The 18,837-nt window shown below is 39.2% G+C and overlaps 1 protein-coding gene across 7 annotated transcripts in view; it reads right to left on the bottom strand.

The window, feature by feature from the left end:
* The window catches only part of smap1 (small ArfGAP 1), a 130,756-nt gene extending 112,404 nt beyond the window's left edge, over positions 1 to 18,352 (bottom strand). For 3 of the 7 annotated variants that reach the window (XM_055018341.1, XM_055018344.1, XM_035952469.2), the window contains exon 1: positions 18,059 to 18,351. In XM_055018341.1, the coding sequence (XP_054874316.1) occupies positions 18,059 to 18,176 (118 nt within the window). In that variant the 5' untranslated portion in view covers positions 18,177 to 18,351. Of the gene's footprint in view, positions 1 to 18,058 lie in introns of all 7 variants that reach the window. The other 4 variants (XM_055018343.1, XM_055018345.1, XM_055018340.1 and 1 more) reach the window with 3 other exon arrangements.
* Between the last annotated feature and the right edge of the window lie 485 nt (positions 18,353 to 18,837).

The raw sequence follows: 18,837 nt of genomic DNA, 5'->3' as shown, positions 1-18,837 counted from the left end.
TCATTCTAAGTATAATGTTAACCGTAAACGCATTTTTGACAATTATGCTTGCTAAGCAGCCAAACAAAATGAAATGAATGAAATAATTGTCATACATAGAATGTTACAACTAACCACATCAATCACCCACAACATTAAAACCAAAGACAGGTAAAGTGTGAATTTGAACATATTATTCTGCCAGCAGTTGCAAACAATGCTGATGGTAAATCCGCCACTGGAGTCATTTAACACTGCAGAACAGATATCACAGCAAGACTTAGGAAAGGATCAAGTCAAATTCAGGCTGAATTTAACAAGCGTAATAGAAATGAATACTGGACACCATGGGTGTCCTCTGCATGCCTCAAACAACGTTGCATGCAATGTGCGTCTCCAACTGTGCCTTAAGGTCAAAAACTTTACATTCAGTGGTGAGAAAAGATTGCCATCAGAGCCTCTCTGCAGTCTTGCAGTAATGATTTCTAAAAATTGGAATAATCACACACCCCTTTAGACAGTCTTTCCTTGAAGAAATGTAATAAAAGAAGTGCTTTTACACCGCTGCAAACCAAAGTGGGCATAATAGTTGCATTTTCTGACTCAGAAAACTACAAAACTGTCAGATGTAGTTTCACCCAAACCCACAAATGAAAAGTGGGTTTTAGATACTGTTAGAAAATGCAACAAGCGATTTGTCAGAGGCACAGTAAGGACATTTAACTTAGTGAAATACAGAATAATTAACACACTCATGCATACTTGTCGAAATATCATTAAAATATGTTCTTTGAGTGAACTCAGGTCAAGAGCCTCACATAGAAATATGTCATCCAAATGCATCATCCATCACGTAGAAAATGGCACAAAACAAACCAAGCTCAGCCAAATCTCTGTGGGGATGAATAGGAGATGGCATGGAAATGACAGGCAAATTATTTTAATGGGCTAGTGGCTACAGTCCCTGCGCGTCATCTTTGGCTCTATCCCTCTCTAGACCGTGAAGCTTACTATCTGTCAATAGGAGAACTGAAAGCTCCTTTGAACACAGCAAGTGCAAAGGCTCGACTTTTATGGATCCAGGCTACATGATGGTGGTGCAGCAGTGTCAGTTGGAAGCTAGTGGGAACGCACGCAGTCCAGTGGGCTTGCCGGTCTCGGGTAAGAGCATCAGTGTGTTAATGCAGTGGCACTAATGCGCTAGATGGCCTAAAGGAGCATTAAGGCAGGGATGACTGAGTGTTAAGCCTAAATCAAGCAGCTCAGCCATTGTAAGCTGGACTCGATCTGCTGGATATCTATCAGTATCTACTGGACTTCAATTCGGTCTGCTCTCAGATAACCTCTTTCAGAAAATATTCCAGAACAAATGTATGTGACAGTCTCCGCACAGGTATTACTTAGATACAGTGGCATACAGAGTGCACACTGTATGAGCATATCCATGTATTGCTTATATACGCATGTTCCTTCTGAAAACCAATTTCTGGTGCACTGTAGAGCTTCCAGATATGCTAATATCTTCTTGAGAGCAGCTTTTCATAATCAACACTTCTCATCTTCTGCTTCTGAGTATTTCCATCCATCCATCCATTATCTATACACCGCTTAATCCTCACTAGGGTCGCTGGGGATGCTGGAGCCTATCCCAGCTGACTCGGGCGAAGGCAGGGGACACCCTGGACAGGTCGCCAGTCTCTTCTGAGTATTTCTATTAAGAAAATCAATGGAGCAGTAGGGTCTGGTTGTATTTAGACACAAATTATACTCTAAATACTAAACTGTGCTGTACTATTTTAAGCAGCCAATCACATTTATCTGCTCTGATGCTCTTTGATTCTCTGATGGGTGAGCACCAGTGTCTGCAGATGATGACCAGCTGCCCTCTGAGTCACTTAGTGTAATCTGATCATCCCCTATTTTAAGCAATATTATTTTAAAAAGCTCATGTGAATGGGCATTTGGGTTTTCTTTATCGGACTTAAGAATAACCCAGTTAACATGAGCAGATTGCTCTTAGCAAATTAGAATTACTTTGCCATTCTGTGGGTTTCTGATCATTTTATAATTATTGCTTTGGCAGCAGTATAATAACATAAAAGCAGTTTCCTTACCTTGTGCCAGTGTTCTGTTGTATCCAGACAACATCTGTCCAAAGTTAAAGCTAACATTAGCACAGCTATACACCAATGGACCAAAGCGTTACGACCACCCCTGACTACTATGCTGTGCTGTGGATCTGCTTTGTTCAAGTAGCTCCAACAGCTGCTGACTGAAGTACCCCAACAGGAGTTTTAACTAAGAAAATCAACTGTTAATTTGGTCATAGGGTTGGACGATATTGCTGATAAATGGATCAAATGTTACTGAAGTCACTGGGGAGACCTGCTGTGAGTGAAGGGTTATGCTTGGAGTTTGTTCATGCAACTAAATTTTGCATTTTTATAATGTGCTTGCATGGCAATTTGCATTAACTAATGCAGTTTGCATTAGGTGACACTAATATTTTATCAAACATGTTTTTCTGTTATTGATGAGATGTCAGCACCAGTACTAGTATATATTTCTACCAGTTAATGGCCGAGGTCCAGCTTGATAATCAGTGCGACTCCATTCTTCTGCGGTTGGTTCATAAAGTTTAGGCTCATGGGTGTACAACCCCCACGATTTGTGCCATCAATCTATGTCTTCCGACGAGAGTTAATTCACTGAAAAATTTTTTTACTGTACCTTACAGTAATATGCCAGTCTTAGAGGACAGTACCTACATAATGTGAGAAATAAAGGGGTCCTGGTACATGAATTTAGTTTTCCCAGTTCAGCCAGTTGATTCCAAGTTACATTTAAGCTAAAGGTAATGGAAAGCCTACGGATTCTTCTGTTTATACAGAAAATCCCTTTCATTTATATAGCGTCCTCATCTTTTCAAAATCACAACCTCACACCAAGTGAGTGTGACTTCATTTGCTTTCCTTGCTCAATGAATGTGTGGTGAGAATCTTGCTGCTGACACCATATCAACCTTTTTCAAGAATTTCTTCAGGATTAATAAAATTCTATCTTATGTTATCCAGAGGACGCAGTTACGCTACTACAACGTTACACAGCAGAAAGCTATTCACTGCTATATTAATGGTGTCAAATCTTGCAGCTCCATCACATCACTAAGATTTTAGAAGGTAACAGCAGGTAACCTTATCCTAAACTTTATTATTCATCACAGGTTTGGGAAATGTAACATGGCTAGAATACATGAAATTGTGTCTACACCATGCGTTTCAATAAAACACTAAAACAGCCAGCTGCTACTACTGGGCATGTGCATGGGCATGTGTGAATGCACTGTTAATTGTTGATTACTACAATTTCAGTGAGAAAAGTGGACTGTCCGTGAAGCAATGTTGCTATTAAGAAGGTTATTGATTATCAGTTAATCGATTAGTTACCATTAATAACTTAAACAATTAAAAATATATTAACTGATAAGGTAGAAGACAAATTTCACGTGTCAGAAAATGTGTTGTACATTAGCTGTAGTACCTGGTTGTCTGTAGACAGCAACTGGAGGAATGTCGACTGTATTTCATTCACATTAATGATTAATCGATTATTGATTGACAACACTGCTGACGATCGGGTGCGAAAATTGTGTAAAGGTTGCATTCATAGCTGTTCTTCTTCTTCCTCAGGGTTTGGTTGGAGAAAACAATGAAAGACTGTGTAACCGGTATGACATCTTTTCAACAAATTTACATCCTGCGGAGCCTGCTTTGGAAAAGCTCAGTTTTTTGAGGAGAAAATAAATGCAGTTTTTGTCTAGACAGATGCCCAAAACTGAGCAGAAAAAGCAGCATTTAGGAATTTACCCAGCTTAGTATGGACACAGTGGTTGCCACCAAAACAGAGCCTGCCAAAATCAACTAAGCTGATAACATTTCAGTGTCATCTTCACAAATTCCTCCTCTGACCTCGAGTGGATAAAAACATCAATCATTGCAATATTAACAGCAAAAAAAACAAAAAAACAAAAACGATTGCACTGGTATCATACATGAAAAAAGGGCCATTTACATGAGCTTTGGTGTAATCTTAAACTTTTGTGTCAGGTGTAATTGAACAGCAATTGTTTCAAAGCGAAGCCTGAGGTGTGCAGAGTAAAGGCCAGCCTGATTTATGAGCCCTGACCTGCTGCACTGGTCTGTTTCTATTAACCTGCTGTCTGCTGGCGGCCTGTTTATGTGCCATCCTGTACTGAATGAGATCTTTCTTTCTGTGAACTGAGCAGTACCTGGATATGCAGTAGCCTTGGTTCTGAAACATTAGTATCTGTTCATCTGTGTCTCATGCGGACAATTCATCTTTACAACTGTTCTGCATTGAAGGTTAGACAAAAATAGACAGCTGAATTGAGTTTTCTCTGTAGACGTGAGCCCTGCAGTCCCTCCACACACACACACACACACACACACACACACACACACACACACTACAAACACACCAACGCTAATTTGTAGACTGCTGACCTGATTAGACACAAATGAGCTTTTCTCTTTTACCCACACACACAGACTTTCAAGCACTTTCATGCAGGTAAATTTGAGCACATCATGCAGAGTGTTATAAAGAAGGGACTACATATGAGCATGCCTGCACAAAAGACACACACGTCAGAGTAAAACAACACTCCCACTTGCAGACACATATTCATAAACTTGACATCTCACCTACACACTATGATCAATATGTCCACTAATACACACACATATATATACATTTTCACATGCATACAGACACACAGAGACAAACAAATGGAGTTTTTTCCCGCTGAGACACACAAGCAGACACACACCCTGGAGCCCTGATGAGTGACAGCAGAACTTTCCAACTGAGGGGGGGGGTGGGCAGTCAGCAGAGCATGAAATTAAAGCCCCAACTGTCAACCTGAGGACAGTCAGGACGACGACTGACGGTTGTGTGTGTAAAAATGTGTGTGACAGTGACTGCAAGATAGAAACGGTGACCACAGATGTCAGGTGAGATACGCCACACTCTTCCACAGAGATCAACCTGTGATTTAAAACACAGTGATCTGCTGTTTGATCGTGCAGAATAAATGCCCACGACTGGCCGGTCTGGGTGTAAAAATGCTTTGAAGCAACAAATAAGTAAGAAAAGGCGAACAAGGCACATCTGAATTTAGGGGTGTGATTCCCCCTGGCTTCTTTCATCAAAATTTATGAGAGTGAACAGAAGTCTGCAGCGACAAACCCAAGCCTGGTCTTTCTTCTGGGACAGAGTGAAGATGCAAAGTTTAGAGCTTAAGGCTGAAAGAGGCAGACTTTGTGGACTTAAAGCGTGTCAGACTTGAGTCTTAGAAATCCCCCAGGACTAATAATGCTGCAGTCTCTGTCTGTTCTAAACCACAGCACCCAGAAATGCATCTCGGCCACTGTCACAACCACACTCTACCTCCCCACGTTCTTTTACTTTAATCATGTGGTCATTTCCTTTTCAGTCTGCACTACATTTTACTAATGTCCTCTAAAACACCTTGGATGCTCAAATCTCTATGTAGTATTTAACTAACAGACAGACAGACATCGATAGATAATTTTGGTCTTTGACTCATGCAAAAAATGACACCTAATAAATACATGCTCAAACAATCCGTTTATGGTTTCCTAACACAGCACAACCTCTGTAACCACTGTCAGTTTTAGGCTACTGTTGCTTTTCCTTGTTGAATGTGTTTGGCGGTCTCCTTTTTACCTCTAGGAATAAAAGCAGCTAATGCTACAGCATCAAGGTTGAATGATTCTACAGGCAAAAAAAACAGACTGTCCCTGTGCTGAAATTCAGCACTATTCTCCTTTAAAGAAGGTTAACGTCCTCCATTTCCTAATTAATAAAATGCCCTCTTAGTAAATCATCGAAAGGCTGCCAGAATCTTCAGCACACACCAGATGAGAGTGGAGAATCACAGAGTGCACCATGAGCGGGACGCTGAAGGGAGAACAAAGAAGCACTGTGCTGCTCCCTGCTGGCCCATTAGTGTGATTCAGTGTCAGCAGTGATGAGGAGGAGTGGATAGACTGGCTCCAAAAGGAGAACCATCCTCACCTCTTCGCACTGTCTCCACTTTATAAAATGAACAGGAAAACCTAATAAAACTCATCATTTGCTCTCATCGTCTGGTCTTAAACATTACGGTCCAGACAGTCCATAAACAGAACAGACGGATAATACATTAAATGCATTATCAGAAGTAATAAAGGCTGAAAGAGACAGAAGGATACACACAGGGGATGAACCAAACCAGCAGAAACACACAATCTGCCAAGTGCTTTGTCTGATTATGTCTTCTACAGAAAGCAGATAAATAAAACAGGAGCACCACAGAGCCTATAGGCCCCAGCATTCAGTAATCCTCTCACCTCCTTAAAAACAATGCATTACTGGCTGGATGGGTAAAGTGAAGACAGGATTCCACCTGCTGGTGATGAAAGGCAGTGCAGTGGATTTAACCCAAGGAGAAGGTTGTTGCTATTTCATATGGTTCATTTTCACAGAACCCAAACCAAAGGTAAACTGATCCTACAGTTTTCTCTGGGGTTTTATATCTATCCAAACCATATTAAAGCATATTTATAGTTCTATTGTTGCTCAGAAATGACTGAATACTATGGTTATCCATCATCATGAACACAAACACTGCAGTTTATTATGACGCAGTTGAAGCACCTAATATGGACTAATACACCACTGAACTGAACCATTTGCTCCATTTAACAGTGGTCTCTAAAGTAAAGGTTTATGACCCATTTAGGATTTATATCTAATGAATGGGTCTAAGGAACGTCAATGCATTCATTTAGATCACTCCTCAAAGCGTAAGACATTCTCTGGTTCAACTTTTTATGTAGTAACAAACTGAAGGTATGTCATTTTTCTAATACTTTTACAATACAAATAATTATATTATTATTTTTCACACCAAATAATTTAACATATTTGTTGTCTTTATTTGTGGGTACTGACTGAAGGATAAAGGTCCTTTTTGTACTGTGCACTGGATGGTTATTTACACTTTTTCACTTTTTTGGGGTTCCTTTTTTATAAAAAATAATAACTGCTTGGCTCTGTACCTCAATGTAATACGTGAGAGACACAAAATGATGGTATATTCTTAGCTGTTTTACAGATCAAGGCATCACAGAGGAAAATTACAACAATGGAAAACAACATGCTTCAGCCAAATTGACAGAGCAACCGAAAGCTCCAAAAAATACCTCTAGCTTGATATCTTAATGCTACTTGTTTAAATGGTCACTCTGAGGTGAAAAGATCCGACCTCCTCCAGTTCTCCAGTAACCTCAAATGCACATCACTAGGTTAGCTCAACTTGCTAAGATGAAAATTAAAACATAAAGCCAGCAGGTTTTACTGCTCGCTTTATGTTTTACTGCTACACATTTCGTATCAAACACTGGGCTTCACTGTAATAAGTGCTACCATTTTCATTAAGAATTAATATGTTTTCAAATGGGGCTGATTCTACAGTAACAAACATAGAGTGAGTCTTATTTTTGGAGTATAAACTGATGAAAGCATATCTATGAATATTTCATTCCTGCCAATAGATCACCCTAAATGTTACACATTGGATCCTAAAGAATTTCTAGCCAACAACTTTTTCCAATTAGACATGTATTTTAAACATCATCTGAATAGATACTCAAGAGGAACTTTAATCATGCAGACTACGAAGATGTCACACCAAATTCACATCTTTAAATGACATTTCTGGGTAGTCGAACAGTCCCAAGCACAGAGATAGTTATATTACTGTGGTGAAGCACAGACAGAGAATATAGAACAGCAGCAAATAATCACATTTGTGACGCTGGAATGAGAAAATTTTGGCATTTGTGCTTGAAAACCAATTTATTGACCATTTTCTAACTCTTTCCACTGCTTAATCCCACAATGAATATTTTCAGTCAAAATGAAATTGTCTTGACAGAAATGTCAGAGCAATGTCACTTATGCTGTTGCAATTTCATGGCTATTAGCTGCTGAGTGAGAGGCCCGAAGTGCACGTCTTTGTTGTGGTCTTTCATCAGCATGATTTATAGCCAGTATTAGCTGAAACTTAAACAGACACACAACAATGTGTTTGTGGAAGTCTCCTTGCATTATGCTGCCTTTAAATGCTCTAACTCAGACAACAGAATTATAGTATACCTCTAATTATTTGCATAAAATTCACGTAACAACTATGTGACACTGAAGCACTACAAATGCAGACTGAGCAGCAGCCTACAAACGTCGGTCACCTTCACAGAACACTGCAAAACTAACCTGCTCTTCATACTTCTAAAGTGCGTACAATTGCAGGTGTGTATGCAAAAGCGGGTGAAAATGAGAGTGTGAGTGTGAGTGTGTGTGTGTGTGTGTGTGTGTGTGCAGCTGAAGAGCGCTACCAAGGACAGGTCGTCAAAGTGCTGAGTGCCCCTCGGGCGCTTGCCAAGATCTGCTGTGCCAGCACAGAGGAGAGCATGTGCCAGCTCAGAGCACCCCACCACCACCACCACCACAAATCATAACACTGACACACAGCCAGGATGTGAATGTGTGCAAGAGAGCAGCGTATGAGTCACTTTGGTGAAAGGATTGCATTAAAAACGAAAGCCGAAAATCATAGTCTGGACTCTAAGTAGTGGATAGACTGAGATGCCAGAGAGGACAGGAGAATGGAAGTGCAATCAATAAGGACTCCAAATCTCTCTTCCTCTGTCACACACACACTCACACACACACATACAAAGACACACAGGAAATGTAGGGCAGTGTGTGTAGGCAGAAGGCAGGACTGAGGGTGGAATTACAGCTTAAAGGCTAAGGTGAGTCACCATACTGCAGTGGTCATAGCTGAGCTGCCCCACCCAGACACCCTGAGTGCAGCAGACATATGGAGGACAGGCAGTATCTGGTCATGCCAGACCCATAAACAAACTGATCAATCAGACCAGAGCTCTGGACTCTGAGTGGTCAACCAGCCATGGAGTGAATGCTTGTTTTAAAAATGAATAAAAGCCTCTGCTGTGTTTGCGTTGAGCTGCATCCAGCGGAGAATCCATGTTCCAGCTCAAGGAAAGAACATTTAGGAAGGTAACAAAACAATCTCAACTCCAGGTTCATTTCTGGGAAAGTTCACTTCTGAAAAATAAGTCTTATCATACTTGCATACTGCAGAGAAACAAATCTTCAATGTGTCCAAGAAAGACAATAAAACAAACACTAAAGATAATCACAAACTTTAGTGATCCCTCACAGGGGAAATTCACAAAAACAAAAAGCTTATTGGCATCAGTGGATAGTGGGAACTCAAACAGGAAAATAAGCTTTTTTTATGTAACCTTCAATTGATTAAAACTGAAATGACTGACAAAAGTCATGCCTTTTTAATTGCCGATAAAGCTCATAAGACACTTAGAATTTTAAATATAAAAGATACGCCCACATAAAACTGTTAAATCAAAAGTGTCTTTGTTCTGCTCAAGACATCACACAATGTCTGTTCAGCCTTTTCTTTCTATATTTTGCAGGTTCTGAGTCAATAATAGTGTCCAGTGGACACCACAATGAAGCTGTGGGTCAGGAGGGCCAGGTCATTAAAACAGCATTCTGACTCACAGCAGGTGGGAAAAATATTACATTATTAAAGAGGAAAATATCAATGACATTATGATGAATGTTCACCATAATTCCATTAATATTTTATTAAGCTTTAACTTTTTGTCAGGCATGAATTTGCAGACTAGACTCTCATTGCACCAATTACAATGAAATATATCCCATTGAGAAATAATGTGAATGTGTGATCAGTCTCTAAACTGGAGAAAAGAATAAGTTCTGGTTTATAGCAGATGGAAGATTTATGTGTGCATGTAGATTCAGATGAAGTCAAGCCTGATCCAAACATCACTGATGTACACCTTGTTTTGTTATTGTGGTGATATAATGTTAATTCAATGTGGAAATGGCAGTAATGACAGTGAAGATTTTCATCCCAGTCTTCCTGTACTGCTGCCTCTCATTCATTATTGGAGATACCAGGAAGACACCAGTAGAGATAAATAGCAAGACATATTAGCGCTGATTCTTCACACATCATACTACCTATCACACAAATTCTTTGATAAAAACACTGGATACCATGCAGAAGTGAACAAATTATGAACATGTTGAGTTGGACATAACCCACCTCACAGACTTAACATTTACTATCTGCAGCTGAATGGCAGCTGTAATAGCTGACAAAATCAGCAGTGACCAAAGAACTGTTGGGTTTGGAGACTGCATTCTTTCAGACTGTAATAAATGAATTTAATACGTGAGCACTCAAGATTAGTCTCTCTGAATCAGGATTCTCCCAAATGTGAAATATGGTCACAATCTCTGCTTCTGTTCCTGAGCTATGATGTTTTAAAAAAAAAAAACAGTCTGAAAAGTGTTTCTGCAGGATATTATTACACGATAATTTTATCCTATGAGATGTTTGTGTGAAGTTTTGTCATAATTAGTGCATTAAATCCAGAGTTATGGCCGAGTTATGTGAGGCTACATTGACCTTCACCTTTGACCAAATGCTAATTAGCTAATCCCTGGAGTGGACATCTGTGTCAGATTTTTAAAAATTTACTCAAGGAATTCATAAGATAGTGTGTCCACAAAAATGGGATGGACAGACAGACAACCTGAAAGCCTGTTACCTCCAGCATTGCGCATCTTCATTAATAAATTGGTGGGACTGATTTCTGCAGATGTTAAGTAGTTGGTAGCAACTTTTTCATCATTTTGCACTTTTACTTATAACTGTAATTCATTGTGTGAATGTATTTTTTTCATATAATTTTCAAATTTTGTATGGAGATCTCTAATCTCAATGGGACTTCCTGGTTAAATAAAAGGTAAATAAATAAATGTGCAAACCCAGTAATAATCAAAAGCTTTTTCAAAGCATCTTCTGTAGAGCTCAGCACAAGAAAAACGGGACTCCAGCTTTCAAACTTTGGTCTTATGAGTTTTTTCACAACATCCATTCATTGTTTGAATCAAAAATAGCTGTGACATAGTCAGTATGACTCACAGGGAACAGCTGGATGGTGCTGCTCTCTGATCAGTAAACACGCCTCAGGTTGCAGAGTCCTCGGATTGAAGCATAAAATACAAATCAGTAGATTGGGTTTATTGCAGATCAGTAAAGAATATTTACCTGATCAGCTGCTATGATTGCTTATGGTCTGAATAAGCAGTAATCAGCAGTGACAGGATGTATATAAGATGAAACTATCTCAGAGAAGAACATGCAGTGGAATTGGAGGGACGGGCACTGGAGCTGAGTCACGCTTGAGCTGGAAATAAAGTGACATTTAGCCTGATGTACACCCGTTAATATTGACTCTGAACAATAAAGCCTTTGAAAGACGCACCAGCTGCTTGTTGAGTTTTACAGCTCCAGTCAAGCACCTCTCTTAGGAGCTACAAATATACATTTATTGCATATCTAAATTGTGAAACTGTCATACATGACAGCTCGTGAGTTTACAACAGCCTCCTAATTAATGAACACCACAGGCGCTGATTGGATTCACTGACTCAAATTTAACTCATAAGACACCAGATTGGCAGTTATCTTTTCATTAAGTGTTTTGTGTGTTACACATCATTTAACAACGAAGGACAAGAGGGAGATTCAAGGTATGACAAAGCGAACAACTGAGATTTGTTATGTGATCAAACTTTTCATTATGTGCTTTAATGGCAGGTTGCATCTGGTGCATTTAAATGCAACTATCAAGACTCTATTGAACAATTATCATATTGCTATTGATTAGTTTATAATCACACAGGCCTAGTTTAGGTCTGCTTTTGATTGATATTTTCAAGCAAACTTTAGATTTTATTGTTGTCGGACACCTTAGCTTTGAATATTAGTTTGTCCATTTGAAATTTCAAACACAGTCACTATAACTTTCATCTCATGGGGATTTCCAAAGATGGCCAGAGCAGTTCCGATATTTTCAGCAATTAATACCTGAATGAAATTCACAGCATTGCACCAAAAAGAGACACGGATGTCAATTCACGGTTATAAAACTGCAAATAAGAAAATCGAACTTGTGCATCATCCTGTTGCTACGTGTATCTAGACTTCTCTATTCATAAGCAATAAAATGAAAGATTTAAAAATCCAAAGGACAATATAGAAGGAAGGCGAAGTCTGATGGCAAAGACAAAAAGAAAAAAGTTATGGTTTACATGCTGAAATAAGAAACACCTACACCACGCGCACACACACGCGCATGCACACACACACACGCGCACACACACACACTACTTGAGCTGGATATAGAGGAACAGTGAAATAAGTCGACTCACATGGAGAACATTAACACCACTGTTTCTGTTTTAAACAAGCTGACAGGAAACAATGCAGGAAGCACATACAAACACACTGTGACCCTGCAGAGACCACAGAATGTTTGTTTATTCCAGCTTTGGTGACTGAATTACCCTTCCTCTTATTAAACTCATGTTGAAAGAACAGTTTAATTGTGTTGTGTCAAGCAAAACACCAGTAACAAAAGAAAGCCAGAGTTCACTGAAGAATGGTGTTGTTTTGTCGCTGAACCACAGCCAATTCAAATTTAGGTCATTTATGCTCCATTAATATGTAAATTTTAACCATTTATCACTTGACACTTTTAATAATGAACAATAAAATAAAATCCAAAATAACAATACACCACCTAAAGCAAGTGGGCCGTGAATTGGAGAAGATTATAACCCTGACAAGTGTGAACAAAAATGATCTATATTTCAGCATCATGGTCTTAGAAACAGATGTAAGTTTAGAAATAAAAGATCCTGTGTCAGCTTCTTTCAGGGCTTTCTTCAATAGATGAAGTCTGCTCAAACACAACCCAGACATACAGCTCTCGACACAAGGTTTGCCTTCACTTGTTGTTCCCAGAGCTCTCAAGCACATCTCCTGGGAGGTGTAAAGGTAATATACTGTACACCAGAGTACTTAGAGATCCTGATAGTATCATTTTCAGTAAAGTAAAGTTACAGACGTTCCTCTTTCTGCTACACTGTTGCAGAGAAGCTTTAATGTGTTGCTGTATTGCAGTTGGACAGCGAGCATCAATGCTGAACTAATGGTGGAAAAGTTGCACGTTGGGGGCAACGTTACAGGACTAGCTAAGATGGAAACAACATGGAGACTGTCCATTAGTGGTGCAGGGCTTTAACAATACCTACACCAACCTGATTTGTTAGTATGTCTTAACCATATTTCTAATACATCTAATGAAATCTGCTTCTTTTCCAACTGCAATTGTTTTTTTTTGTTTTTTTTATAGGTGTATTAAGATAAGAAGTAAACACCTTCTGAAGTTTTCATTTCCTCAGTCACAATGCCTGCTCCACTCACAGGCCACACCAAACAGCCATCCATCCATTATCTATACACCACTTAATCCTCATTAGGGTCATGGGGGGCTGCAGTCTATCCCAGCTGACTTAAGGTGAAGACGGGGGACACCCTGGACAGGTCACCAATCTATCACAGGACTACACATAGAGACAAACAATCACACTCACATTTACATCTACAGATAATTTAGAATTACCAATTAACCTCAGCATGTTTTTGGACAGTGGGAGGAAGCTGGAGTACCATGGAGAAAACCCACACATGCACTGGGAGAACATGGAAACTCCATGCAGAAAGATCCCAGGAAGGCCGGGACACGAACCGAGGATCTTCTAGCTGTAAGACGAATGTGATAACCACCACCACCATGCAGCCCCCACACCAAACATCTAGAATAAAAACTGGATCTGCAGGTTACTTTATAGTCAGATGGTGCAGATTACGGACAGTCATACGAAGATCCTGCAACCTCCAATGTGTGTGTATTTGAGAGAGCGATAGACAGGGCAAAGAAGGTGGATGACGAGCCTTTTGCACGTTTCTGTAACTTATATATAACTGAGTCAGAACGCTGCTTTTTGACCTGATCGTCCCAAACCTGTAATAGCTTCTATTAAGCTTACCCATATCATACCTGTTCATATCAATATGTAAGTTCATCATGGCTTGTACATTGTCTTTATTATATCTTTATTTTTAGCCTTATCGTACTTTTGGAATTCTTGCCCTGCTTCTTTCATGCCTCATCTGTATCTAGCGGCTGTAACATACAAATTTTCCCCCTGAGGGTTGAGTAAAGTTTATGGTATCTCACCGGAACCAGCAGGTTACTGATCAACTCAAAAAAGGATGCAATAAGTAACACAGTAAAACATGTTCCTTCATCTTGGTTGATTTTTGTACTCACTACAAAAACAACATATTTCTACTTAAGGCTGGGCAAGCTGACGATTGTATGCTGTGGCAAACAATGCTTTTAATAGGAATAGTACAGATCGGGTCATGGAATAAAGAAATGACAAACTGTCCAAACTTTTCTTCTCAATGTGAGCTCAGAACTCAGAAGTCTGATTGGTTGTGACACTCTCAGGACAATGTCCACTGGAGGCACTCTGGATCTTAGACAGAAGACAGCTTAACCCTGGTGCTGAAAAAGGTTGTGTTTGTGTAGTTTCAGATGTTCAGGAATTGAATATTATCTGCCAGTTTGCAGAAGAACTGTTGGGACATGACACATCATCTTCAACTATCTCAGACTGAAACATCCCAAAGACACATCCACAGTGGATATTTGCAGAAGGTGTTTCAGGACTACTAGTTTCTGCTTTAATTGGTAGTTATAACAGTTGATGAATACCACCTTGTTTATTTCTCATTTGAGTGACAAAACATACACACCTGATTCATGTGTGGACTGAACGTCACATTTTAAGGTTATACTCCTACAAGCGCAGCTGAAAAGAGGCCAGAAACAAGTAGCTCCAGCTGTAAATTTATCTTCTGAATATTTGGATTTTCATTTCAGAACTTCACTTAGACCTGATATGTTTTTGCTTTTTTAATCTTATAAGAATACTAGTAGCAATACTGTGTCACCTTGAACCACTTTGTCACATTTTGGAGGTGAGAGAGAAAATAATACGAAACAGTGAGAATGATCTCTACCATGGTAATGGGATGAATAAACCAAGAAGAGCTAAGAAATGTTCAAAACAGTCAACAGAATAGTTGTAAGTAGGAAAAACTTATTCAGAATGGTGCTTGTGATTCTATCTAAAAAGATGGTCATACAGTCTCTACACCAGACTGCCCACCTCTATTTGTCCTGCAAAACAGCTTGGTCCTAAAAGGTGACAGCACTGGCAGCTACAGCGAATCAGAATCATGAAGTTTTGTTTAGATTAACATTAAGAGTGAGGATAGAACCAAAAAACTGGAGCAGCAGAGGCTGACAGCAGCAGCAGCAGCACCAGCAGGCTGCTACTACAGACTACTGCTGTGAGAGGGCAGCATCGGCGCGGTGATGACGCAAAAGGCTTTTAATCTCAGTCATAGGTAGCCCCGATACGAGCCGTTCAAGCTCCATCACCAGACTGGGAAATTCATGCTTCCACACAGACCGGCAAACATACATTTAACATACACAGACGCTTTGGCAGCAGCGTACATCATGTGGCAGTTTGGGCTGATCTATTGTGCAAAACCTTTTTACATTAAAATGCTTCCTATCGTTAACTGAATAAAGGAATACAAATATCAAAATGTACATGTTGCTGAAATACATGGTTTTAAATGTACTGAATGTATGCCGAATTGAGGGAAGGTTCTTAAGGTATCATGAAACCTTTGTAATAAAACTGCATCTTAGATTCTGCGCAGGGGAATATTAAATTTTAAATTTTTTGAATGGAGTTTGGCGGTGGTTTAGCTCAGCACGAAGGCAGTCGGCGTCAGAGGGGAGGTGTTGGCTGCAGCTTCATCAGACCTGCAGTCTGTGACGCTGACGGCTTCTTCAGCAAACTACACCTGAACTGAATGCAGCCTACACACGACACACGCGTTTTCCGCTCATAAATAAACCAGTCAAGGACATGACATCGATACTGTCGGCCGACAGGTGCGTCAAGTTGCACAGTTACACAACAGCGCGCCTCATACCGGAACTACAGGACATTCAATTTCAAAATAAAACCTCAAACATGAACGGCGAGAGCACACCCTGATTGAATGACATTCAAGCTTTTACGCAAGAAATAAAAATAAAAAGACAACATCGAAACCTCATAAATCAAAGAAAGCCCTGACATTCATAATGGCAAATCTCACTAATTGCATTTAGTTTGTCAGTACGTAGAGGGTATAATTACAGGGGGTTGATCAATATGTTTTTTTAGAGGTGATACAAACTATTACTAATCAAAATAGCAATTACTACACTGCTTTGGAATTATTAGACCAATGTGACCACAGTTTTATGCCTCTTCTTGGTGGAGTCATGCTGCATTTTCCTCTTAAGATTGTAATAAATTTTGTTTTATTGATCCAAGCAAGTGAGCAATGACTCTCTGACTGTATTCATCTTAATTAAGCACCAAGGTGGCAGTTTGAGTGACCATTGTTTATTGATAATTTAGTCTGTATTATCCATTGGCATTACATATACAACCTATGCATAAAATAATGGCAACTCAAAAGAATGTTTCAGATCATCTAGTGTGAATCTGCAGTAAAAATGAAAATGATTTCCATGATTGATTTCAAAATTTAGACAGGACTGACTAACATGAAACTCTGCTGAACAGTCTTAATGTTTTTTGTTGTTATTGAATGCTTAATTAAAAAATATACTTTCAACATATATCCTTTAGAGTTGAAAGGCTATTACTCATGTCATGAAAGTCTTCATATAGTTGGTGGATGAAACACTGTTTGAGACCACAGAATGACTACAGGTAGAGACAGGCGGCTGCACCAGATCCAGAGTAGCACATTTTAAAATGTACTTATTTAATTAGAAGTGGGTAAAAAGAAAAAACGTAGAAAATCGAATCCAAAACTCGCTGCTACTCAATTGCCAACAGTCAAGTCATTATTATTTATGTAGCACATTTAAAGCAGCGGTTGCGCCAAAGTGCTTTCCAGTAAAAAAATAAAAATAAAAAATGAGAGCAGTATTACGAACTAAACTAACAAGCTTAGATACTGAGGTTAAGGCCCTCAAGATGTTTATAGTGTGAATTTATCTGGGTAATTTAAATATAAAGGATTACAACGATACAAAAATATAACTCTGTAAAGAACTATTTTATATGACTGTAACTCATTCAAAGGCTAAGATCCTATAGTAAATTCATTTATATGGAGGAACATAATTAAGAACTAAATTTGTGAACCTACAAAAATATATATCAAATACAAGAATTCTGTTTATGTATTTACACAGTCAGACTTTTACCAGACTTAATAACCTGACTGATACTAAATAAATGTATAACAAAAATATCCAAGTCCTTATATGAATAATCAACTTTTCTTAGAATATTATTTCTTCACATGATTCCTGTTTAATATGTTTCATTATTTGCATACATATAATTATATTATATTATATTATATTATATTATATTATATTATATTATATTATATTATATTATATGTTAATAATGGTAACACTTTTGCTTTAATTCAAAATACCCAAATAATAGAGGAGCTGAATGAGGACTTTACTTTGAAAAGGCTGAGCGTTAGCAGTATATTTTTGTGGCTGCTCGACAAATGTCGCTCAATACTGGTAATTTTGACAAAATTCTATGTGAATAAATAATAACCTAGAGTGCTTGCACAGTAGGACATAAACATGCTCGATAAAAGACACATTTTAAACTCATACTTTGTATTTAGCCGCTATGCTAACAGAAGGATGTGAGCATAGCTGCACATCAGCGAGCCCATCAGAATAACGTTACAGTCTGCTGCTAGCCTTAGCCAGCTGTTAGCTGCCAAGTTCCCTCATCATGACATCTTCCCACACACACGTGAGTCTGTGCTGTCTATGACCAACACTGTCAGACTCACCTTTAGCCTCACAGTCAGCACAGTACTTGTTGTCTTCTTCTCTCAGCAGTTTGGTCAGAATGGCCTGATGCTGCTCATTCAGTTTCTGGGCTTTTTCTCTCTCCGACCGCGTCGTCATGTCGCACAAAGTCTGGAGGTGAGTCCTGAATGTGTCGAGCCGCTGAAAGCCTCGGAGTCCTGAGCCTGTGTTAGAAAGGGTGGGACATCCCCGAGAAGCCGCACTGCACTGCCTCTGTTCAGTTAGCCTGCAACCTGCTAGCAAGGTAATATAGATCTAAGGCAGCATCATCCCTGCTGCCTTCAGGACTGTGGGAATTTCTACAGTTCACGTGATTCACAATCAAACGTAGTTTAAAGGCAGAGGGAATTTCACTCTCGCTTCCAGTGGCTCTGATAGAACTTACATACCAATCTACAGTAAGATACAGATGTGAACATCTATTATGAACAGGCAGGTAGGTGAAAAATGAAGTCAAAGTAGTGATTATAACAGTATACAACACCAGTGACTGTGCAATATCACATCAAGTCCCGTCACCTCTCATTAATCATGCTATTTAATTTTTTTTCAAGAATAGTGTATTTGTTTTAATGAACAATCAGAAAAAAAGGATGTCAAAAGACTATACTGAACATTCAGGCCTCTAAGTAGAGACTCAATGCAACAAAAGTGAATACAAGTGTGATCACTGACACAAAACTGAAACTCTGTTATCACTATTGAGTCCAAAAGCAGAGTCCATAAAGGCATGTGGGTAAATGATCCGACAGTGAGTGAA

The sequence above is a fragment of the Amphiprion ocellaris genome, chromosome 16, assembly GCF_022539595.1.
Source record: "Amphiprion ocellaris isolate individual 3 ecotype Okinawa chromosome 16, ASM2253959v1, whole genome shotgun sequence".
Lineage (NCBI taxonomy): Eukaryota > Metazoa > Chordata > Actinopteri > Pomacentridae > Amphiprion > Amphiprion ocellaris.
The sequence above is the reverse complement of the archived record's forward strand: the minus strand, read 5'-3'. Positions and strand labels throughout refer to the sequence as shown.